At 38.6% G+C, this 26,425-nt stretch overlaps 1 protein-coding gene across 1 annotated transcript in view; it reads left to right on the plus strand.

The window, feature by feature from the left end:
- The window catches only part of PCCA (propionyl-CoA carboxylase subunit alpha), a 281,091-nt gene that overhangs the window by 244,176 nt on the left and 10,490 nt on the right, over positions 1-26,425 (plus strand). Inside the window, exon 23 of the mRNA XM_027675186.1 lies at positions 21,433-21,573. Coding sequence (XP_027530987.1) covers positions 21,433-21,573 — 141 coding nt within the window. The remainder of the gene's footprint in view (positions 1-21,432; positions 21,574-26,425) is intronic.

The raw sequence follows: 26,425 nt of genomic DNA on the forward strand, positions 1-26,425 counted from the left end.
GGGCTCACCCAAGTAGCTTAAGAGAACAATTTGAGTGTCAGTTTCACAAGTGAAAAAAATCCGAAAAGGAAAAGGAAGCAATTCATTCACAACGGGACATGGTGCAGAGGAGGATAACCTGCCTTCAAAGATTTTTGTTTCGAGTATTATAATGTTTAATAAATAGTTTACTTCAAAGGCCTTTGGTGGAGAAAAAAAATAAAATAAGCAGCTTTCCTGCTATTCTTGTTCACTGGTCCAGTGTTGCTATAAGTAGCTCATATCCTGTCCTCTGTGGTCTCAGGTGGTTAGCTTTTGTTTGGGAAACTGAAGCTTCAACTGAAAGAGCTGTGCCTACCAGTTAAATTATTGGGTAGTTGACAATATGTCTTGAAAATCAATGGAACTCATTGTGGAACTTGGCAGGGTGACTTTGGCAGGGGAGGAGGGGTCTTGATATTATTTTGGGTGATGAGCAAAGGCGACAGAACAGATCATGTAAAAATAGAAGTTGCTAATAAAGGCATCCAAAGTAGATTCTTCACTTTCATCTTCCCCCACCACATACTTTAATCCAAGCATTGTTAAAGTTTCATAGAGTACAAGATATATTGGGAGGTCATTTGATCTGTCCTTGGTGTCATGATTAACTAAAACAAAACCCATTCTCATTTGAAGTTCTTTTTACCTGTTTTGTATCCATCTCAGTATTTCTGTATTGTTTCATTTCTGCTAGATGTTGTGCTTTGTGTTTGTGTTCCATTGAGTAAAGAAATGACTCAAGATTTAAAGGAAAAGACTTGGGTGTTTCCCAAATAATTACAACCTAGGTTTTCTAGGTCTGGGCATATGAACTAAGCTACTGTTTTGTTTTATTCCATTGTTTTTAATTCTGAATTGTTTCAAATCATTTGAGGGAGTAGTGTTACGTTGCTGCCATCCTTCTAAGCCTCATGGGGATGAGGCAGATGCCTGGGGATGTTACAGAGACACATCCTCTGGCCCCAATTTCAATGTGTTCCTATGAAATATTCTGTATTTCCAGCCATGACAACTCCAAGCCAATGAAGCAGGAAATACTCTCCTCATATGTGATTTTTGTGAGGAAAATGTTTTTGTCACTAAGGATTGATGAGGTAAGGAGAAGTCTGAGTGCAAAGACAAACAAGAGTTCTCCAGAAACAAGATATTGTAATCACTTGTAAGGAGGGCCTCAGACGGGCACAACACAGCCTTTCTCCAAGACCATGTATATTGAGCTGTCTCAAAGTCTTTCTATTCCATAATGTGTGATCTACAGTAATATCCTTGGCTGCTCTGGCTGGAGGAAAGTTGATTTTATCAAATAATCCACACACATAAGAGTAGAGGTGAATCTGAGGGTATTTTAGAATTCCACCACCGATTCTTTTGAGTCTTTGCTATTGACCATGTATTTTGTCAGTCATCATCTGATGACTGTGAAATACTTAGTCCTCAGAACATGTCGAGGAAGCGTAATTGCTTCAAATCAGCCCTTGTTCAACTTACAGCTGATGAATAACTATTGCAGACTAATCAGTGTTGTAACGGTAATTAGTAAAGTGGGCAAAATAACTGGAAATTAAATGATTAAACTTGCCTGTTTGGTATTCCACACAGAGCAGTGACATATTGCTTGAATCAGAAATCATATATGGTCAATTGAGTATTTATGCTACTATGCCACTTGGACAAATCCTGTGTGCTTCCAACAGTTGTTTGAAGAGAGAGGACATACAGTGCAGTGGTGACCAGGATTGCCAAGATGTTCAAGGAAAGTTGTGCCTTGTATCACCATGGGACATTTCAACCGTCTTCTCCTTCACCATGTGTGCACATGCTCACATTCTGCCAAGCTCCCACCCCACTCCTACAAGCTCTTCCTTACTTAAAGGCCATGTCAAAGTTTTTGGTGTATGAAACCTTTGTAGATGAACCCTTATCTGCCATCTCCCCAGTCCTATGTCCTTTTCCCATCTCCAGGTCCGGTAATGTCTTCCTCTAGATAAACTGCCTATAGAAAATACAGAAACTATTTGTATTTTATCTTGAGCAAACTGAACTGCCGTGGAGGAAAGCCATGAAACTCCCTCCCAACCATCCACCAGCAAATTTATGAAACAGTGACTCGCCTTGTTTTTATTTTTTTTTTTCACAGAAGGGCTTTTGTGAAGAGGTCGTTCCCATTATCCCGCTGTGAAAAAAACTATATACCTGTGCTTCCTTTTGAAGGAGAACGTAGTTGTGTTTTTCTGTCCTGTGATCTTTTGCTATTGCTTCCTGACTAATTTTCCAGAATTGAAAAAAATAGCAGTCTGACTTTGACCTGTCCTAATGGAAGTAACCAAATATTAGACATTGCAATCTGAGATTACTTGATCAGTAGAGAGAATCGGGTACTTCCAGGAGTGATTCTCTTTCATGTGCTTCTCTGCTTGGTCTGCAAAGGGGTGGAAGTTCCCATGTTCAGACTTTGTTATCTAACTTTCATGTGTGTAATGTACCCGAGACATCTATAGGAATCTGACAGCTATAATGTAGGACCTACAGGTACCCTGTAGAGCAACATGCAGAAGCCAAATGGGATACCTTAAAGCATCCAAAATGGCAAATGGTACCTGAGCTTCACCCCTAAAGCTGAGATGTTACAGGAAGTTTCTCTTAGAGCCTAGAATTTAGCGGGAGCATTACCAACAGAATTTCTCTTTACTATGTTATGTACTATCTAATGCCTTAACTGAATAACAAAACTTCCTTTAGAATGCCTTTTAAATATATGAGAACAAGAGAAAGCCTTGTTGCTGGTCACAATAAACTGCCTTCCATTTAACCCCTCCCCCCAATACATTCTTTCCTGTGTAAGAGGAAAACTGTAAGATGAAAAGTTTTATAAACATCAAAACATAAATTCTTATGTGTATATCGACTTATGTAAATGCGTATATATAATTTGTATATATGCACTGGATTTCTATGCTTATGTTACATACATATAAATACTGTTTATAAAGATTGAACTTAGAACAAAGAAACGGTTTAATGTAGACATGAGTGAATCAGCTGATGAGGTTCTGCATGTGATAAAGAAGCTTAATTAATTTTTTTTCCCCTGTGTGTAACTTTGTTGATGTGAATATTAAATGAATTAGTGAAATTATGAAGCCAGTCAGTAACTGGCATTTCAAATTAAAAAGTCAGACATTGGGAAAATGAGGCTGGGAGGAATAGGAACAAAAATTTAAACCAGCAAAGATAGAGTATTCTTTGGTAGTGGTTGTTGACTCCACTAAATTGCCTTAACTGCCCCACTGCCTAACTTTCAGTTTTGTAGACTCCAGGAGTTACAGTAGCTCTGCATTGTACATATGCTGTATTGATTATTGTTTGTCATTATGTGCACCTGAGTTGTAAATTATGGAAACTTCTCTTCTGCTTGTGGTCTAATATTATAGGGGAAACAATTTAAAGCATAGATTGTTACTTGCAATTCAGTTTTATATTTATTCTGTGGAGCTAGATACAGCATTTATGCTATTCTTGGTGGGAATTGTGGCAGATTATGGTTGTCATAAGGATGTTTTCATGAAACACAGGTAAAAGGGAGGAAACATGGATGACGCATACTGGCTTGCTGTATTTTTTGCAAGCAGATAGCAAAACAATGATAGATGTTATGTATGATCAGATTATTTTTTTAAAGGAAACAAGCTATTTTAGATTTGCATGAATTCACAGGTTTTTTTCAGAAAAGCCAACTTAAGTCCTAAAACATATGTCTAAAAAAAAAAGCCATGAAGTTGTAGTTGATTTCTGAAAGATGTGAACTGTAAAGATTGTTTATGTTTAAAATCACCATTCTCTCTTTCCATAAATACATATATATATAAATGTGCCCAAGCATACTGCCTTTGTTTTCTTGGTTCTTATGCAAAAAATATCTGAATATTAAATCAGTAAGTAAGCAAGCATGAGCTCCAGTGTGCTATGGAAGTGCTTTTCTTCAGCATACTTCCTAAAATTTTCTATAAAGTCAAAGCGAGATTGCTCATTACATGTAAAGGTTGAGGAACTTCTGAGGTAGAAGGAGTGATACTCTGGTAGCTGGGAAAATGACTGGTGCATCATGACTTCAGAAATCGTGCAAGCTAGGTTGAGTTACTCTATTAAAAATGAGGACTGCCTTAAAAAGATTAAAAAGCTAAAGGATTGTGAGGATTCAAGGAGATTATCTATAAGGGAGAAAGAGCAACCAGAAGACCAGATCCCATTGAAAGGGGGACACCTTTATCTCTAATGTCTTCTAAGATCTCCTTTTCTCATGTTTTACTTTAAAGTAGCTGTAAATTAAATGGCTTTGCCCAAGTCTCTATTTTGAAGTCTCTCATTTTGAAGTTAACGAAGTTTTGTCAATCTCGTTGACATTAGCTTTGTTTTCAGTGTATGTAATATAATTTGAAATTAATCTTAGCTTATAGTAACTGGTATTACATTGATACTTTTTTTTCTAAATGAAAAATGTTGTCTTCGGATGTCCTCCTAAGAAGTAACATTTCATTCTTACTCTGTTTTGAACAAAACAAATTGAAATGTATGCAATCTGCCCTTCACAATACAGAGTTGTCTTTCACATTGATACACAGATGAGAACGTCTAACATTTCTTTCTTGAGGTTTTCTTTTTTTCTGTCTGCTACCTTGTGTGCCATAACCTTGTCAGAGGATAATGATGTTCACTGTGCAGCAATCCTGCCTGGTAATTTTTCAGATTGTTTCTGTACTGCTCCTGACTAGAAAATTCAGATTCTCCTTATGTGAAACCTAAAAGAAGTAGTAAAAAGACAAAACTCAGCTTTCACGTCAGTTACAATTCAGTCATACACCAGAAAATGAACATTTCTGAGTATTGATTGTATTCATTTACCACAGCAAAGTGCATTTATTGATAACTACCTGCTGGTATTGAATCAATCTTATGTGAAGCACGGGGCATTATTGTCAGGTAGGGTAAATAATATTGATTCTATTTTAAAATGAATGAATAAGAAGAAATTAATTTGATTCTATGAAGTTATTAAATTGTGTTCTATCAACGATATAAACAGTGAAGGTCATGTAATAATATGATATCATGAGGCAAGTTACAGCTGCAAACTTTAACAAGGTTTCCCCTTCATAATTGCAGCAAAGACATTTTGGCTTTGTTTTGTATTAAAGAAGAAAGAAAAACCCAGTGCCTGTAATCGATCTTAAAGTAGGATCCCAACTGGTACCAAATCCTCTGACACTCTGTTAGTGGAACTGTAGTTCCACTACTGCAGCAAACCAGGTCCTTGTAGGACCTACCATGTTGTAGGTCGGCAGATTTTGAAGCTTCAGATATTATTGTGACTAATGAATTCTGCAGTTAAAAGTCCTTATCTTCCAAAATAAGCAAATAATCAGGAATGGGAGAAGGGAGTTGTGTTGATTGTACCATTTTGCTTGATTATCTTTCAAGCTATTGGCTGTATGAAAAAGTAGCAAGGAAGGACAAGTGCAATAACCACAACTACCACAAACATGAGGAAGCCATGAAGATGGCCTTGGATTGCTCTGGTATCTATTCCCCTGTAATGATAATGAACTGTCTTAGAGAAAAGTTGTTAAACAGCAGCAGCTAAAGCACTGAAACTGAGAAACATGGAACCCTTTTTGGATTACAGGTGGCCATGCAACTGAGATATAGTCATTGATCATAGACCTCAAACACTGTCTTCATAGTTTGTACAGTTAATCTTGAAGTTTTAGCATATGAAACAATGTTACCAATTATCACATACCATATGAAGAGAGCAGGAGACACTGAGAGTTCTGCCAGTGCCCTGTGACCCTTGTCTCATTTCAAGTATTTAGTATCAAATAACTTGCAACGAAGTTGGAGCTGGTTGAACAGCTATCTAGAATTCAACACTTTTGGAAACAGTAGTAAGGTCAAAAGAACTAGAGGAATAAAAAGACTTGTCTGTTTATGAAAAGGAGGCAGAGAATGCAATCCATGTGACAATAACTGGTGGATACAATTTCCTCTTGAGTGAAATTTGTCTGTAGAAAGTAATCTTTAGAGAAATGAAGGTAGATGAATAATTATCACTTATCAATGTTACAGAAATCAATATAAACATCTGTATGGTACCCTTCTTTAACCAGAGTACCTCGGTATCATATATACAGATGTCTTCAAACATTGGGTTTAAAAGTCCAGAGGGACTTAAGTGCCTATTTTGGCACCTACAGCAAGATTCAAGTGCAATTTAATATGTCTAAGTCCAAGAAAGTGATCCAGGAAGCTTAAGATCCGGTAACCTTCTGAGTGTCCTCAGGACACCTAAAATAGGTTTCACAGGTGTCTAACTAAAGGTACCTACATCTTCTCAGCAACCGTACTCGGGAGAAGTGGATATCAAATGACTTATCCTCACTGTGCTGCTCAAACAGAGTAATGAGTATAACTCATCTCAAGTCTCCTGAGAGAATAGTATTCAAAAAACATCTAGCATGGGTGGGCAGCATTGAGTTCAACCAATGCCTAGCAGCTGTGACCACAGGTGGTAGAGGTGGTAGAGGTGGTCACTTTTTGCAGCTCCCCTTGCTGCTGAGAGTGCTTGCCTAGAAAACTGGAAGTAGAGATTCTGTGCTGACTTCCATATGACAGAATTAAAATCTGCACTGTCCCTGCAGTATACTGTAATTGCCAAGTCTTAGAGAGGTAGGGGAAGAAACCTAGTGCGTGAGTCATTCTACTGGCAAAGCAAAGCTGGGTCCCCATTTTCAGAACCATTTCCCTGAGTCAGACTAGGCAGCTGGGCAACTGGAGCAGAGCCCAGAATGCAGTTTTCTCCTGTCCCCAGCTGAGTTCCTTAGCCTTTAAGCCACATAACTAGTTTTATTCCTTCCTTATCCTGTTTCTCACTCATAAGTGCATAACTAACTGCCTACCTTACACAGCAGCAGTGTTCTTTTTTAAGCACCTTGTAGTCAAATTTGTAAATATTTAAATTACTGAATCCATTTTGAAGTATAGAGTGCTGAGCTGCATCTTGTCTGCCCTTTCAGTATATCTACCCCGGTTGGTCGTGTGTTGCAGTTTTAGTCATCTACTCATGAAAGTCCACCTTTAGCACCCAGAGCAGTATTGCATTGTCAGCCAAATTCCAGCCATGGTGGATATATTTAAAATTTAAGGAAATTTTTTGCAATGTGTCTCACTTTAAAATTTTATTAGTAAATAATGTTTTAAGAGTGATCTGTTCAACTTCGATCTTATCCCACCCTGAAATGTTCCCAGTTCTTTTTCTTTGCAGATTGGACAGACAAACTGAGAACCTTTAAAACATCAGGATAACCTCCATGTTTCTTCCTAACTTCCTACTCTTATATGAGTAGTGAGAGCATTGTGATGGCTAAAATCAGTGCTAGTTATTTCCAGTCTTACAACCCTTTCCTTCTCTTCGTCCTCATGTTACTCTACACAGCAATACTCAGGAATTTGCCTTTCTCAGCAGCATTCTTCGTTGTTCCAAGTTCCTTTTCCTGTTCCCACACCAGGTTTATGTAATTATTGATACACAGGCTCACTCTCATTGCTATTTATGCCAACTGTGATTAACAAGTATGTTGAAAATAGATATCTAACTATGGATGTGTTACCCTACCATATTATTGCTGCTAAAATTCTTTCCAGTTGACTGGTTTTTACCTTGTGGCCAGTGGATCATTCCTAATCTTCTCCTGGAGTAGAGAAATTCACTGTGTGATTAACAACAGACTTGAGAATGAGTTCATATTTCTTGTGAATAGTGCTTTTGTTTTTTTGAAGCAAGGAACCACTGTTAGAAAAACACAATCAGGTTTTCTAGTGATTGAAATGAGTGCACTACAAGTCGCATTTCACCTTTTAAACCAGCAGAGAAATTAGCCTGGTGACTCTTGAAAATAGCTTTTGGATCTAAACAAATAGTAGCTCCAAATATAATAGTCCAGATCTACTGTAGGTTGTCTGAGCAATCATTCTGTTGGATTACACTGGTATGAGGAATGCTGGTATGAGGAATAAACATAGTTTAGATGCATAATAAGATAGGACAGAATGTATAAAATCTGAGCAACCTGGTCTGGTGGGAGGTATCCCTGCCCGTGGGAGGTATCCCTGCCCATGGCAGGGGGCTGGAACTAGATGATCTTTAAGGTCCCTTCCAACCCAAACCATTCTGTGAGTCTATGAAAATTCATCTCTAAAAGAAATCCTATAACGGGAATTGGAAATATATTTCCCATGGCGTTAAAAAAATGATTGTTCAGTGAAGTGAAGAGTAGAACTGATAAAATATTTATTCAAAGTCCGTTATCTTTGAGTTTGATTTGCATTTAAAGAAATATTCCTAGCTTTCCTTCTCCGCTGTTTTCATTAGGATTGTCTGAAACAGTTTCACGTGATCTTTTAAATGTTGTGTCAAAAATAGGGTCAGTAAGAGATGAAATACAGAGATCCATATATTCTGTGCTCTGAATGCTTCACAAAAACTCAGTCTAATTAAAAAAATAAATACTAAATCACTCTGAGAACTTAAAAATATTGCTGTGAGGGCAAAGGTCAAATCAATTATGAAGTAATGGCCAAAGCTCACACACTAATAACTTTGGGGGGGGGGGTGGTTATGAGTTGTTAATTGAGGTGCTCTAGTCTGATGGTAGTTTGGGTGATTGCCTTCTACTGACCTGTCAAGTGTATCTTGTAGAATTGTAGCATCTTAGGGTTGGAAGAGATCTCTGGAGATCATCCAGTCCAACCCCCCTGCCAAAGCAGGGTCACCTAGAGCAGGTGACACAGGAACATGTCCAGGTGAGTTTGGAATGTCTCCATAGAGGGAGACTCCACAACCTCCCTGGGCAACCTGTTCCAGTGCTCTGCCACCCTCAGTGTAAGGAAGTTCTTTCTCGTGTTGAGAGATTGCATACAGCAATGTTCATCACTTCATCTCCAGTCCCAAATCCACTGAATAATGTTGCTACTCACTGGTAAATGACTCCTAGGACTCATGTGAATGTTAAGGCTTTGGGCTAAGACATCTGAGTCATAATTTTTCTAATCATCGAATCTTATAATAGTTTGGGTTGGAAGGAACCTTAAAGATCATCTTGTTTCCCCTCCTTCCATAGGCAGGGACACTTTCCACTAGACCAGATTGCTCAGTGCCCCATCTAATGTGGCCTTGAACACTTCCAGGGATGAAGAATCCACAGCTTCTCTGGGCAACCTATTCCAGTGTCTCGCCAACCTCACAGTAAAGAATTTCTTCCTAATATCTTACTTAAATTTAACCACTTTCAGTTTAAAGCCATCACCCCTTGTCTTATCACTAGAGGTGCTTGTAAAAAGTCCCTCTCTAACTGTCTTGTGGCCCCTTTAGGTTACTGGAAGGCTGCTAGAAGGTAGAAATAGTCCCCAGAGTAAAACTGGTTCCCTGTTTTCCTGACTTTTGGGTCACATTTGGGCTTGAAGAAGGAAAGAGCTGTATTCCTTGGTACTGAAGGGGTGTAGCAACAGAACTCCAAATGTGTATTTTGAACCAGGAAGGAAGATAAAATATAAGTGCCTTCAGTGTTAAGTGACAGATGATCAGGGGTTTGTATTGCCATTTTGGATTTAGGTACTTCAGTTCTGCCTAAGTGTCCTGCTTTAGGTATGTAAGTCTTTTTGGATGTAGCCCTTAGATATTAGCAAAGGTGGTCATGTAAGGTTTGAATTACAAAAGCACTAGTCTGTAACATAAAAGAGAATTTTAAGTCCTACATAAATAGTGCTTCTTGTAATAGCAGTATAGATGCAACAGCATGTATTTCTGAATTACAGAGGTTAGACAATGTGCATCTATTGCTAATGTAGATATCCTTTCTAATGCTATGAAATGATCACTGGAAATTTAATGGTAGGAAACAGGTATAATACCAGTGCTGTGCTATTGCTGAGACTTTCATGGTGATTTAGTATCCAGAAAAATTAAAAAGCATAATTAAAAACTGTTTTATTACATATAATAAAATTTATACATTTTGTGTGGATTTTCATAATCTTACCATCAGTCTTTTATGTTATTTTTATTGCATCTCAAATAAAAACTAAATTTCTTTTAACTGTGGAATGAAAAAATAGAGCACAGTTTCGTAGTTTTTCACAACTCCATCCTGAAGAAGACAATAAGATGTGGATTCCTCATCCCTGGAAGTGTTCAAGGCCACATTAGATGGGGCATTGAGCAATCTGGATTAATTTCTCAAACAAACAATTTTTTTCCAGGCAGATATGTCGTTAATAATGTGCAGTGAAGCAACTCATTTAGTTCTTATTGAATTGAAAGTTCTAACTGAACTATCATGGATGATACCATGAACTCACTGAAATCAGTGAGACTACTAACAGAAACAAATCCAGAACAAGATTGGATCCAGGATTTAAAGCCTCTTTATCTCTAAACTGGTCTGTGATGCTACTAAACCCCCTAGAGCAGTAGTCAGGCTGTGTAATTGCCATGGTGTGAGAGCAGAGTGCCTGTCTGGAAGGCGTATGGAAAGGTTTATCACACTGTTCATGTAAAGTTGCACCATCTTAGATGACTTGAGTTCTCATACATATACTCACTCCTTTCTCACGGCTTCCCCTTGTGACCAGCTAGACTCCTGCTTTGAGTTTTGAATTTTCAACAGCCTTACAAAGGCATCTGGACTTGCCCAGGTTCAAGAGGCTTCATATGTTAACTTTCCTAAGTCCATATTTCAATCCAGAGAGGATTAAAATAAAAAAAAATGAATCAAATGTCTGTAAAAAGGCCTTGGCCTCCTATACACATTTTTCTCCAGTTGCATATGTCATTGTGCTACCTGCTGTACAAAACAAAACAGAAAGATGCTGTGGCTTACCAAGTAGTATTTGGAAGCACTCCAAGGCAAATTAACAGACCAAGCTCTAAGCAGTGCTTGCCCAACCATTAGAAAACTTTGTAAGCTGTGAAAGAATGCAGTTTGCTCTGCAATTTTCTCCCTATGAAACACACACACTAAAACCATTTTTGCAGTCAGTGGAAAATAAGACCTATCTAAATGTTCTGTGTGGTTGTAGGTAGCCTCAGAGTGAATGAAAGACCTCTCTCTGTGCTCTGCTTTTTCCTTGGTTGAAGCGAGTGCCATAAGTAGTGCTTGAAGGGAAGAGGAGTCAAGCATTTATTATATCCTGGCCACCCAGAGGCAGAAAAACATTGGTGTCTACAAATGAAGCAGCATTTGCTTGACATTTCTCTAAATGAATTCTACTCAATAGGTTGTTTGGGGGTTTTTTTTCTAGTGAGGGATGTGTTTTGCTCCAAATCAGATAGTAGTTTTCAAAAAGTACTTCCTTACTAAACTTACTGTATAGCTTACAGATTTGTAGTTAACCAGAATGAAGCAAGCTGAAAAATAATAAGTATCCTTCAGGTGTGGGTTGATATGTAATTGGTACTATAGTTTTACACTTCTTTGGCTTTTCCCTTTTTATAACTCATTACTTTGGTCTCTAGTCAAACCAAATTCTATAGGTTGCTTTTGTGAGCTTTGTGCCATTCATTATCAATGGACTTGCTTTTTAGGATTGTTAGAATCCATTAGTCCGACAAATTATCTTAGCAAGACGTAAAGCCAAGTTGGTAGTCACCTGTGGCCATTGCAGTTCATTGCAACCTTTCTTAGTTGGGGACATCTGTGTAACTCTTCTCAGACAGTGAACTCTGGGATAGTGGAATTAGACTTCTCTCTGAAGGATTTAAAGACTCAGACGTAGGTGATGATATTACCACTACCTCTTACAGCTACTTTCCAATGGTAAAAATAGGAGCAGGGCAAGTGGCTACTTATAAGGCAGCATATTTTATTGTCAGAACACTGAGCCTGCCTAGCCATGTTGCCTGTGATACAATTGAAACCTCAGGGCAAACATATTACATATAGGTAACTGTAATGGTATAGTTACATATAGGTTCCAAGTGGCAGCACGCTTAGTCTTGCCTGCTACCACTGAGCCTGTTCCCCTTGCCTTCTTTTCCTGCATGCATCCTCTAACAGTGGTAATTTAAGTTGTTCGCTTGGCTGTTTGTTTGTTTGTTTGTTTTGTTTTGATTGGGTTTTGTGTGGTTTTTTGTTTGTTTGGTTGTTTGGTGTTTTTTTAGGACGGTGTCTTTTGAAAAACAAAACCAAAAACCCATCCCATTTTTCAACCATCTGCTTGTTCTCTGCTACACCATGAACAACAAATTGCGTGGTTCTTGTCAGCGGTTACATTTTTATTGTTATATGAAGCAAACAGGTAAAATGTTCTTGCCCATTTTAAATACTTAGAGAAATACTTTTTTTATTAATAAATATTAAAAACCTCAGAATTGTATAATGGGGTTAATCATGTTTAAACAGACTGTCTGTACATAGCTGATAAGATATATTTTTTCCTATTCTAGATAATATTCCATATTTAGGGGGTATGATTTTGTAAACACTTAGGTGTGTGATTTGCCTTATACTAATAAGAAGTCCTGATGACTACAGTAGGCCGGGTTACATGTGAAAAGTTAAGCAAAAAGCTTGCAGGATTGGGACACATTTCAGAAAACAAATAGTTGCTTTTTCTTGTGCAGATATTTTCATGTGCTTTTTCAACAGGTTTTATCAGAGAAATACAAATTATTACAATAGGAGCTTCTGGTGTTTTGAGACAAAAAGCAAGTTGCTAGTGATGTAACTAAACCATTTTCACAAAGTTGCAAGTGTTTGTAACCAACCTGCAGATGAGTTGGGGCAGTGGTATGTGTTTTACCTATGTTCCACATGTGGTACTCAGGGCAGTTCTGCTCGGTTTTGCCATTAAGTAGCAGATTAAAAGTAAATGTTTGTAGTATAAGTTGACCGTATTTGAAGCATAAGAGTGATGAAAGTGATGCATTATGTTACTGTAACATATTGACATTATCAATTACGTGTTATTAAACAGCTTAGCTAACTGAGTGATTTACCTTGTGTTTAACTGCCTCTTTCAATTAAAGGTAGCAAATGCTGTAGAACTGGGGCACAGTCATAGAGACCATATATTTTCTCCTGTTAACACCAGTACTGCTGACATGCAAGTGATGGGAGTGTTGGCATTTTGCTGCAGGCTCTAATGGGCAAGTTTAAATGGTCTAAAAAAGGTGATTAATGATTGGGAACAGGACTGTTACACAGTTTCACAGCTCTTTTCCTCAATGCATTCCCATTTATGTCGACTAGGCCACACTTGGGAGGTGTTACTTCAAAGTAGTCAACACAGGGGTTTTTTTTCCTACTGCCATTTGTTTCTATTTCTTAGGTCCCTTTGCTTGTGCAGGTATAGCTAGTGTTTCCTGGAAGTTATAAGCTTTAGTGATAAAGGAGGATAATCCACAGGCTAGTATGTCTGGTGATCAAAATCTAAACTATTGAATTCTACTGTCATTTCAAGACATCTTTAACGTCATTTTCTGCTTACTTATGTGTCTTGTGTTGGAAATAATCTAAAGGTTCCTCTCAGAATAACTGAAGCACTTCATCAGCCAATATGTGATTCTCTTCTGCTATTCACTTGATTTTTGCAGCAAGCAGTAATTTGTACATTAGTACTGCTTGTTTGTAATGGGTAACTGTCCACCCCTAAGCTCTCCCCCCTCATATACGTGGATACACATCTACATATATATTTCTTATGCGTATTTCTTTGGGAGCTGAGATCAATAAACACTGCTGCAACACTTGAACCGCTTCTGTCCCAATAATAATTAGCTGCCATGAGTAGGAAAAAAAAAGTAGTTCTAAAAGAAAATTAAAAGCAAAGTTTGAAAAGCTAGCATCTCCCTCTTCTTAATGAACCACAGGACAGTGAGATATCTAGCAGATATAATGCATTCTCTTTGCTCTTTTAAGCTAAGGCAGTATCAAACACTGGATTAGTGGGGCTTGAACACTCAAGGGGAAGGTACCTTGTATTTCTTGGAAATTTTTATTTCACTGTGCTGAGATCTTAGAGTTTGTGACTGAAAGCACTTGCTCTTAAGTATTGTGTTGCAAGAGAAACAGATATATTTTAGAACAGGACATTGTGTAGTATTTGAGTTGCTAGCATTTTGTCTTGGCATTTTTTTAGTGATCAGAGTATGAAGTCTTAGCTGTGTACAAACAAGTTTTCCGAAAAAGAAACTTCAGAAAAAAAGTTTATACAACAATTTGGGGGCAGAGGGAGAGGGGGGATTTAGATTGGAGTGCAGTGGCTCTGATTCCCGCAGATATACTAGAGCCACTCTTCTGCAGAATAAAAATTATGCCAAGCATATTTGCAGTATCTGTAGGGGAAGAAGCATGGCTCAAAGAAGAGCACATCACCCAGTTGGCTCGTCCTTGAATGTAGTGTTTGAGATGGCATTGTGTTTCATATTCCTTTTTTAATGCTATTTTTAGGAAACCAAGGCTGGGGCAGACATGCTGGAGGCTCCTTGCGTGTGTTTGTTCCCTGTCTCTGCAGTAACTTTGCATCAGTTAATCGATTTCAGCCAAGCATATCAGAGGAGGAAGGATCCTAAAAGCATTATGGTCCAACCGGTTTCTTGAGTAAAATGTATCCAGTTGGAGGAGGAAGCTGCAACTCTGTGTGGTAGGGAGTGTGGTCGGGAGTGTGGTCAGAAGGTTGGTTAAACTTGGTTTTTTTAGGGTGAGAGAGTTCACACAGGGGAGCGCAGTTGCGAACGCCCCCGCGGTGCAGTGGTGTTTTAGATGACAACCAACTACAAACCCCATCTGAGAGAAAGCAGGCTTTGATGGTCCTGGTGCTGACACAGCTACTTGTTACTTCTGAGAGATTCTCCTCTTGTTTGTGCAGTGCGTGGAGGAGGATTTTTAGGAGTTTTCTTGTCCCTGTATATGCACGGCCATGTGAGTGATTGTTACTATAGGTGTGTAAAGCTGCCTCCTTTCTTCCTCCTTATTAGGACATTTAACTTATCAGTAACCACTTGAATGTCTTGGTTGTTTTTTTGTTTGGTTGGGTTTTGTTCGTCTTTTTTTTTGCCCCCTGTTTGCAATGCCTGCATTTTTAGTCCTCGGTTGTGTTAGGGGAAGATCTAAACATCTGCTTTGGATAGTTTGCAAGTGTTACTTTTTAACTCAGGCCCCCAAAATCCGAACAGTGTGGTGACTGTTCCCAGGACATGCTCAGCCTGCTACTTGTCTTTTGGAAGCATGTGTAGAGGTTCATTACACACATTTATTCTTCAGTTTTCTATCTTGGCTTGGATTCCCTTACTAAGATTCTGTTCTGAAATGATGATGTAAACTATATATTTTTTTTCCCTTAAGCGTCAGTGCAGCACTTTTTCCCCTGTGGTTCCTAGTAGTACTGCTTGTGGGCAGGTTTCAAAGGAATCTCATCTCCATATGGTTTTACTCGATAATCCTTTATCCACCGTCTTCAACTCTCATTCCGTTGCTTTCTTGCCTGTGGCTACGTTTCTATCTCTGCATCAATTAGCACAGTGATTTATACAACAAGCAAGCAGTTTAGAGGTAATGGTACACAATTAACATCTCATTCCACCATAAAGGGTATGCTAAATACCCCAGTCACTGCTTTCTCTGCCTGGAATTGAAATAAGTGTTTGTCCTAATTCATATGCTATCTGATGTGAAGTGGGCCTGCTTTGTACAACACTACACCATTAATCTAATTATAGATAGCTGCAAATGAAGTGCTGTCTGAGCACAGAGACTGAAGAAAATAGCGCTTTTGTCATTTAGCATGACTCTGTGAAGCAAGATCGCACTTTACGCGGCAGCATGGCAAAATGGGAATCTGAATAATATTGCTGCCTGTTGCATCTTTTCTAATTACAACAGCATTGTAAACACAACTGGGCGCTGGTATAAATAGAGCTGTAGATACGCTGTCATGTGGATTGTAGGAGAAAATCCTTAGTGTGCTGTTGTATTAAATGATGCATCCTGATTGACAGCTACCTTGAGACTGCGCTGATGGAGTTGTCAAAGCATTATGCTAACGGGCTGCTCGGCTGCGGCAGCTGCGGCCGCTCCCGCTCCGCGCCCGCTCCCGCTCCGCGCCCGCTCCGTACCGCTCCCGGCTCCCCGCGCCCTGCCCGGCCGCCGGCGCGCTCCGAGGGAGGATATCGCCAGGCTTGCCGTCTGTCCCCTTTCGATTCTGCCTGTTCAGCCGCAGTCTGAAGCGGAGGGAAGCTATTTTTGCGTGCCTTTAACCCTTGGTAGGTTTCTCTAGAGTGCTAATTATGTATCACACAAGGAATGGAAAGTGGGAAATGTGGCTGAATTACAAGTCTAATTAAGTTTCTGCTGCTGGAGTGTGTACTACGTGGTGGTGAGGCTCCTCTCGTTTTTCTTTCCCTTTCGCTGCTACTAAAGGCTCATGATTTTTGTGGCTGTTTTGTTATTTTTATTTTTATTATTATTATTTAACAGCTGTCTCCGTAGCGTGTTGAGTGTTTGCTCCGCCATCAGACTAAAAGTGCCGTTATTTTGCGCAGATGTCAGTGTTAGTCCTCCCCACCACTCTGTGGAAGTAAATCAGCTCTAGAACTCAGTCTTCGTGGAAAAAAGCCTCCGTGATTTGCAAAATGTCATTTATCTCCCTGTTGAGTAAGGAAACCTTGACTCTGAAAGAAAGTAGTGCCTAACATCTTCGAGTGTAATGGAATAAATACATCGTTTTCCTGTTCAGGTGTTGTGGTGGAAATCTAAGCAAGGGTACGGTCATGATGGTTAAGTGTATAATGATAATAAAAAAGGCAGCGTGCTTATTGTGTTCTGAACTGGAACGTTGCTTGGTGTTGCTTGGACAGAATACTGAATAACCTACTCCTTGTGAGTCGATGACATCTAAGTGCAGGTGACAACAGTTAAGTAACTTGAGGCAGGATGTGGAATGTTAAAGGAAAATTATGTGACCACTGTTAATACATTTCACTGGTTCCAAAAATGAGACTGTGAGGCTAGTGAAAATAATGAAGACACAGAGCAGACAATTTCTGTACTGAAATCTGAGCTACCTAAGATTTTCACCCTTCTGACCACAAGAATGACAGACATTTGAAAAACATGCTTGAACATTTAGGTAAAGCATACTGAAAATCCACATCTGGTCAGCAGTCCAAACACTGTCATAAGTAACATATGGGTAGTGATTGCTCTATAAAATCTCCAATGGAATTTGAACATTTACAGGTTCTGGGACATTAATTTCAAGGGTACAAGGAAGATCACATTTAATAAACTAGTGTGAGATGTACCAGAGTGCAATTTTGAGCATTTTAGTGAAGATTTGCGATGTTTAGTTGCAGGCGGTAAGAGAACTAAACTACAGAACTTGTTTTTAAGAACAGATGGGGCCAGATATGCTCTGGCGACCTTTTTTGTAGCTGCTAGTCTGCTTGTCTAGTGACTTGGAGGATCAGTACGATGTGTATCAACAAAAAACCTCCACAAAACCCAAGGTATAATTTTTCACCCCATTTGCTTATTTTTCTCCCGCCTACCCCCCCCAACCCCTGCTGTACACTTCCCCTCCCTCCCCCTTACATTGCTGTTTTTGCGCCATTTATGTTCTTATTATTGTCATGGACATTTGGTTGTAAGAGGTAGTTTTGCATTACATAAACGTCCAATTCATTTAGTGGGAAAGATAGGACAGGATACTGTTACCCTTAGAAAACTATTAAGTAACATCAGTTTTCCCTGCTATAATTTTTGTCACCTGACTGTGGACTCCGAACAGTCTGGTGGAAAAGAAACACCTGGTGTCTATCTCATCAAAAGCTGTATGGCTCCTTTTGGTACCGCTTTATTGACTTGACTTTGGCTGGCAGAATTAGGCTTTGAAACCCTGTGGAGTAGAGCAGTGGCTGGTGACAACTACTCATCAGGGCAGATCTGATGGCTAGCAGATATCCTTGCTCTCAGAGTCCACCTGCAATCTATTTATGACTCCAACAAATGTTTCTTCTGGTGTAGGCCAGTGAAAACCTCCTGGTCGCTATTTATAACCCAAACTTCACAGCCTTCCCCAATTTACGCCCTTCTTTCTCCCATCTCCTCCTTCTCCTGAGGATAAAAGAAAAAAATCTGAACCTCATCCGCACTCGTTAGTAGCATATCAAAACTTCTGCTTCCTATGTTCGGCATTGTCCTCACTAAATCAAAGTCATAGCAGCGTGTTCGTCATGTAATGAAAAAATGTGATATATTCTTAATTGTCTTTGTTGTGGCAGCGCTGGCAGGCGTTGTTTGGCGTGATCTTCCAGAGAGTCCTGTGGCTCTCCCCGAGCTTCAGGCTCGGGTTAGGTGAACAGCACCCTGCACCCCACTCCACAGCTAAACCCTAGGGATAAATAACAGCAGTCACAGAGGGATGCTTATGCAGGTATTTAGTGTGGTCCAGCCAACAGCCGAAATACATCAAAGGTAATCTTAAAGAAGGAACCTTTCTTTTCGGCTTTGTCTTTTTATTTTCTGAAAGGTCATTTGTGAACCAACCGTGCCAAAAAAGGCCTTTCCCCAGAAGTTTACTGTTGTTATTTTTTACTTTTTGATTACAGTAACTTGCTTATCCCCCAAACAGACTAAAGAACAATAAACAAATACAAAAGGAAAAGGAACAGCTCATCAATAACAAAGACCTGCGCTTTAAAGCTTTGAGAGTACTGACTCTTACATCTCACTCCAAGTAAAACAGGAGTCCTGCAGAGGAAGGAATCTAAAAGATATGAAAATTATAAAGATAGTAAAAACAATGTTTGGTAGGGATATTTTAGCTTGGTGTGGAGAACTGAGCTTTAAAGTGCAGCATGCCGAGGAATGTGTTTTTTCCCCCACTGCTGTACGTGGTGGAGTGCATAGGGAATTCTGTATTTCAGCCCCTGTGAAATACTGTAACCTAGATGAAGGTCTGGCTTTCTCTTCAAGTTTAAATTTGAAATTGGGCAGCTCGGAAGTGTTGTATGTGGCTCCAAAAACTAAATGGCTTATACACCTAATCCTTTGAAATCATATCAAAATAGTCTCTCGCAAGAGGCAATAATACAGTCCACAAATCTTATTTCTGTGTTCTTCCTTTTTTCTTTTTTTCTCTCATTTTTTAAAATTTTTTTTTAATTTATTTTCAAACTCTGAGTACAAAGAAGACACTAACCGTAGATACTGAAACTGTGCAATTTGGTGCAATTATATTCCCCCCCATAGATTTAATGAAGGACTTTTAAGTACAATTTATCTTTGATAAATAGTCCCTCTGAACAGAATGTTTATTAGATTGACAGCAGAATATACTCTGCAAGCTTTTTTTCCTTGCCACTTATGACTCAGATGAATTTTAATAGGAGTAAAAAGCTTTTATTTGCACAGTAATTTCACTTAAGGATCATATCCTTCAGAAACTGGCAGACACTTATATGTCTTGATTGCAAAACAGACACTCAAGAGTAAAGAAACATGCATAAGATGTTATTATTTGACTTGTCACACTGCTGCAATTCTATTTGCAACTTATGTCACCAATTCTCCTATAGACATCGCTTCCCCTCTCCTTACAGCCTCTACATGGAAGTGTGTGTATGTGCACGCAGATGCGCACTTCTCTTCCAAAGAAAGAGGCTGCAGTGAGCACATCACATTGAACGCGGTTGCTTGAGCTGGGAGAGACCTAGCTGTATTTTGGGTTGGAGAATGTGAGCACCACAGTCTTAATTGTCTGTGATGATGCCTGCGGGAGGCTTCGAGTTAAAGCTGCTTTTTGCATACAAAATGGTGCTGATTTCCCTGAGCCACATCAATTGTAACCGAGGCACATGGTTGGGAATGGGTCCTCAAATCTTTGGGTGCCCCTTATGGCTTCAGGGAATATTGTTGTGGCATTTTATTACTTACTTAGATGAGTTGGGGGGAATTGGTTCGTTTAACCATTTGCTTATATTTCTGATTAAAAGCAAGTATTTCTAAGTGAATGGTTGCACTGTTCATCGCACGTAATGTTGTGTGTCCACATGCCATTCATGGATGATGATAATCCTCCATTACGTTGTTTTAATTTGCCTTTGAAAGCTGCTTTTTAAAGATGTCATTGCAGAGTTAATCACCTTTTGCATGTATTTCTAAATATCTTGTTCTGCTCTCTACAGAAGCAGAAGGTAGAGTTCCCCTTTACCTTCACCATAAGGATATCGGATTTTTTCTGTCCATGTAAAAATGAAAAGTAAAGACATGTTATTGTTAATAAAACAATAGCTAATTGTTTTGGAGGAAAACATACTGTTCCAAGCAAGGTGTTGAACTTTACATCGGCAAAATACACATTTGAATTGTAAATGCAGTTCATCCGATGCTTATTATTAAAACCTTTGTTTAAATTATTGATGAAGTGTGGTGCTGTTCTTCTCTGGGTTGGCTTTGGCGAGGCGGGAGTGTCATGCAGAGACCTGCTGCCATCTACTGGCTTTTTGCAATCCCTTTCAGGTGCCCTGGGACAAACGTGAAGACCGTCTGTCTGAGGGCAAGCAACTGTCTCAGTGATTAAAATAGTTGACAGTTTTTAAAAACTAAAAGCCTGGAGCTGAAATCAGTTTAGGCAACATTTATGTGTTTTCAGAAAGTTTTGTTTAAAGAGATACTCTTAGACACTTCAGGGTCATCATATTCTCTTCCATTTCTAATTGCTGTAAAAACAAATTAGAGAAAACATTTTTTCTCAAGGTAGGTAACAGCTGCTAAACAGTTTTTATTACAGATGAAGTATATTCAATACAACACTGTTTCATCATCTGAAAGAACAGAATTGAAATTGTTTAATATGTTTTAATTGTAAAATCTGAGCAAGTTATTAACTTCAAACACTAAATACGTGGTCAAAAGAAATGTTTAAAAAGTAAACATAATGTTTAAGATCAGTCATGTTGTTTAAAGTCTGGCAGACTTTCCCAAAAGGTCAATTTTCAATTCAGTACTGCAGTGGAAACAAATCCCTCAATATTCCTTATTCACCAAAGATGATGTGCAGCAAGCATAAGGGCATTTCTAGTTTTAAATTTACATCTTCCCTCTCTACCCCTAATTTTAAAATGAATATGACATCTCTTTACTGTAATTGATTCTTTCCTATTATGTGCACATTGTCACAGATTTTGGTTGCATATTTTTCTTTCTACATCCTGAAAATGAAACTGAATAAAGATTTCAAACAGTGTTTTTTACAGATAGCAGATGCATTACATAAAAACGTGACATAAAATAGTGCAGATTATTGACTGGAATTCACCAAGGTGCAGTTTTCTAAAACATTCCTCTTCCTATTCTTTAGTACAAATTACAAATACTGACGAAGGATGCTGCGGAGCTGAGCAAGTACATGCCAGAGAAAGCAGAAGAGGACACCTCCACCATTTTGAGATCTCCCATGCCTGGAACAGTGGTGGCAGTTTCTGTCAAGCCTGGGGACACGGTAAGAAATGTGATCTATATATCTGCATTTTCATTACATATTCCACAGAAATTTCTCCTTGGTGTAACTGAAACTACAGGTCACAGTGTTTGACTTCTTTTTTTTTTTTAACATCACCTGTAGAATAAAGTGTGCTGAAGGATGTGTTCTGTTTTTCATTTGAATTATAAAAACTAAACTGGCTTTAAGAGGAAAATTTTCAGCCTGGTACAAGTACACAGCTGAAACTCAAGAAATAGCTTGTATTTGTACCCCAAATGCCTTGGGGGGGGGAGGATAGGGACGAGGGAGGAAATTGTGTGTATGTGTATGTGCACGTAAATGTACATAAGTATATATATATTTATACATACGTATATAGTTAGTTAGTGCTATCAGGAGTAGTTTGCTGATTTTCTGCCCTGAAGTAATGAAAATATTACTAAAAAAAAGGGACACAGGAACGATATATAATTTCCCTCCCCTTTTTCTTTTTTAAGTATTTCAAAGACACATGAGTATACCAAATTGGGAATCCTGTGCTGGGAATTCCTAGTCTCATGTGGTAATCTTCTTGTTCTGCAGAAGGAATAAACTTGCCATACAGAAGGGCAAGGGAACGTGCTGTTGTTGTCCTGGGGATTTCCAGTGCTTCTTACCTTACACTGAGCTGGAAACAAATATAAATATAGTGTTTTAAAGTTACATTTAAATACTGACTTGAACTCAGCTTTATATGAAATTCTGCCACATTGTAGCGTATGTTATTTCTAAGGTCAGGGCCCTTATCTCTCATAACCACTGAAAGCAAGGAAGTGATTGCAGACATAGGAATATTTGAATCAGATTTTGCACACTAATTTTAAAGTACTGTTGGCAGTTAAATGATGCCATAAACATGTATGTGGCACCACAGATTTTCTTGAGAGATTGTGCAGAAATGGGATCAAGATCTGAAGTCCAAAATCAACATTGCATCTACTAGGTGACAGTTGTTGATCGTGCTGGTAAAGTGATTTGTTTGCTTACATTTTGCTATGATACCACTTTTGGATTTAAAATATATGGTTACTTCTGTCTGTCTACAGGGAGAAGGGAGTCGTCATGTTAATATTAAAGATCTGCAGGTGCCAATGTTAGTATTAATGAAACAAAGACATTTCAGAGGAAACAGAACTAAGTACAGCTGACTATAAATTAGAAATTCTTTTAGCTTCTACACTTAGTTTTCTGTTTTTGTGATTTATACATGCACACACACACTGTTTACATACTTTAAATAAAAAGAACAGTATTCAATTAAAATTAATCAGTATGTCATCACATGGACAGAGGAATCTGCTTTCTTTGTCTAGGGAATACAAGTGACTGAATGAGGAAGATCTTAAGCAAACACTTTTTTTTGGTGAAGAATGAAGGGAAACATTTTTAAGTCAAGGATTTTAAGACTTTTAAAATTTGTTTAATATTTATTTTTGAGACGTTAATTCTAAATGTTACCAGCCTTCTTGCCATGAGGAGTAATTCTTGTTCTCTGAAAGGAATACAACCAGTGGAGAAGGAGGCCAGAGCCTAAGGGATTTTAAGTAAATAAATAAATGAACCTCCCTCCACGAATCCACAAGTGGTGGTGTGCATCAGAGCACAAGTTGTTAAATAATGTGTGTGAGATTTTTTTTTCTCTTCTCCTTTCCTGCAGCTTTTTTGCTGGAGGCACTGAGTGGCAGAGCATTTGAACAGCATAATCTATGTTCTGCTGACCTGAGTTTGTCATTGCTGATTGTGTGGCTTTAATTGCAAAAAACACATTTGCGTTATTGAAAAGGGTTTAACTTAAATCCCTCCTTTTCAACACTAGTGTCAAAACGCTAAAAAAAAGCAAGCCAGCAAGTGAGATGAGGGTAACATCAGCTATCGGCACTGAATAAGCAGTGGGATGGTGGGATTCAGATTACGAGTCTCGGCTGTCCATCAGAAACCAGCTCACTCAGTACGGCTGTTGAAGGCATGATGGGCAGGGAACTGTAGCTCTGCGATAAATACAGCTCTTTTTGTTGCACTACTTGGGAAAAGTCTAATTTCTTTAGTGTGCTGGAGAAGTGGGAATTTAAGTAGCTCCTATTCTGTGCTTGCAGTCGGGTTTGGCAGCTCAAATTTGCATGGTGTGTGAAAACAGCCCAGCTGAAAAATGGGAGAATGCAAGGCAGTTGTCCATCTTTCTCCTCAGGTGTTGCTGCTGCTAGCAATAAAGCTGTCTGGTTGTTAGCTACTCTGAGGTTGTTTTCTCCTAACCTGTGAGCTATAGCATTAGTGCAGCACAGTCCCTGTCCTCACAGAGACATGGTCTCAGAGTGATGAGTAGCAGAGGGAGCTGGGCTGCCATGTCCTTCCTTCATGTGTAATTTAGAAATTGTGAAAAACTGACTAGAGAGGGTCACCTCATCCTTGTCTGAGTGGCCGCACTTGCAAACTGTTTATTACCTATGGTTCATCTGTAGGGCATTGTGCCTGGTCAGGTAAAGCATGTGGTGTTAGTCCCTCTCTGTGTGTCCATAGCCAAAGGAGAAGGCAGTGCTGATCTCTGTGTTAGTTTTCCCCACTCGACATGTCATTGTTTTCCTTGGAGCATGGTGTTCTCTTTTGGCTGTTGTTGCTGAAAAATACTTTGGTCTGTTAAAGCCCGATAGAAGATTGCGTGAGCATCCTCTATCCAGCTGGTCTGATAAGCAGTTTTCAGTTCATTTTTTGCCAAAAGATATTGCATATTCAAGGAATTTATTTTCTTTTGTCTGTAAGATGATCTATAGATTTTAGTAACACAGTGGGGAAGTGCTGTTTGTCATTTAGAGAGAAGCAGAACTTGTGATGCTGCCAATTTCTTTAGGTTTTTTCGTTACTTTCTACTTTCTTTATTTTCCTTCATGTGATCAGAAGACTATAATTAGTTGTCACTCAGTTATTCCTAGAAGCACAATGAAGGCATTCAGAAGCAGAAAGCAGCATAAACAATGAAACAATCTGAAATCTGGCTGACTGGAAAGAAGGTTAATATTATTTAGGGAAAGAAGACTTAAATTTAGATTACATCCTCATGATAACACAGTGACATTAATATGGGAAATACTCCTTATTGGGGGGTGAGGGTGTTTGCATATTTATTTTTTAAGTAGATTGTTAATGGTATACGTGCATTAGGATGAAATTTGGTTTTGGGGGAACTATTTTTGGTTCCCCATCATGCCACAGGCTAAAGAAACCACTGGGCTTCAAGAGTCCAGGCAAGGAACTTGCTCTGTTTCTGCTGACCCTGGTTTCAGCACAAGCTAGCCCTGCTAGCACACAGCAGGATTTTTATGCCAGTGTGGAGATGGCACTGCATGTGGTTTTAATCTCACTGCAGCTACCACAAAGACAGAACCTACTAAGCTGCAAAAATGCCCTGCTTTACTCAGAGGGCAGGAAACAGGCAGGCATCTGCAAATATTTCTTCTTCATCTTGAGGTGGTTGGCTTGGTTTAGTGCATGTAGGATTCTGTGCACTGAAACTGCAGGAGTGGGGAAAACTCAAGATCCTAATGGTTGCACAGATAAAACAATGTTGCCATACCTAAAACAAGCCACCTAAAGTGTTCCCACTACTGACTTTGGTAGTCTTAACTGTCCACAGCAACAAAGAAAGATCTTAACTTTCCTGATTGCCTTGTGACCTTTGCTATGTTTTCATCTATGAATATGGGTTTTGGTTTTTCAGTTTTCTATCTGTCAGAAATGTGAAGGTGTTTTTCTTTTAGCTCCATGTTTCTGTTGGTCATTTTTCTTTTTTAGTTACATTGAGCAGGACAGGTGGCATTACTAATCCAAGCATTGGTCAATAAGCTAATACCTGGCAGCCTAAATCACTTTAATGATTACCCCTATCCATAAATATGGAAAGCACCTCTGGGTAAACACCACAGCATTACTGAATCTTTGTAGGATTACAGCCAAAAGAAGAGGACAATTAATTATTTTGACCTTTGTTTCTAAATTTCCTCCTTTTCCAGTAATTCAAGATTACTCCAGGTTTTGGAAGTTACCACTGTTCCAGCCATTCTTTAAATGTACTTTTCTCTATCAAAATTTCTTATGATTTCAAATTGATGGTAATGCGGCCATTAATATTAATACTGCATGGGAGGAATTTTTTCTACTAGTGTCAGCTCCTAAATGTAGATGCTAGTTTTCTCAGTAGTTTCAAAATTGGTTAACTTGAAGGCTGCTCTTTTTGTTGTTTAACTTATAAAACACATTAGTGCGTTCCCACCTTTTAAAACTAATTAAGGAAGATGTTTTAAACTGCATTCCTCTTTCAGTTCAGTTGCATGCATTTTATTTCAATTTTTCTTGTTATTCTTTGAAGAATAGTTTAAAAGAATCTTTATCCATGATTTTCCATTTCACAAGCCTTGGTAAGTTTTTGCTGTGGGAAAAGATGTTTTGCTTGACCTTTACCACTGAAATGCTCACTACTAAAACCAAAACAAAATAGCTTTCTAAATTCTTTTTCTTCATTCTCATGAAAGAAAAGATGGAGTTACAAACTTACCTGTTGCTGTCAGCATTTGTGTGTTGTTTTAAATTGTATTTGCCATTCAGACCTCAAAATCTTAAAAAAAAAACTTCTCTTTTTCTTCTGATTGGAATTTATAACAGAGAAACGACAACAGCAAAAATGAGTAGGGTATAATTAAGAAGGAAATCCTAATCTGATGATGAGGTAGAAATAGTCAATATTATTAGAGTTTCCTCCTTGGGGAAAAATGTTACCAATCCTTTGAAATTAATTGATTTTTTTATTATTATTATTTTGGTGTGCTTTGCATTTGCAAATAAT

Source organism: Neopelma chrysocephalum, unplaced genomic scaffold (assembly GCF_003984885.1).
Source record: "Neopelma chrysocephalum unplaced genomic scaffold, ASM398488v2 Primary Assembly neopelma1_25, whole genome shotgun sequence".
NCBI classification, from domain to species: domain Eukaryota; kingdom Metazoa; phylum Chordata; class Aves; order Passeriformes; family Pipridae; genus Neopelma; species Neopelma chrysocephalum.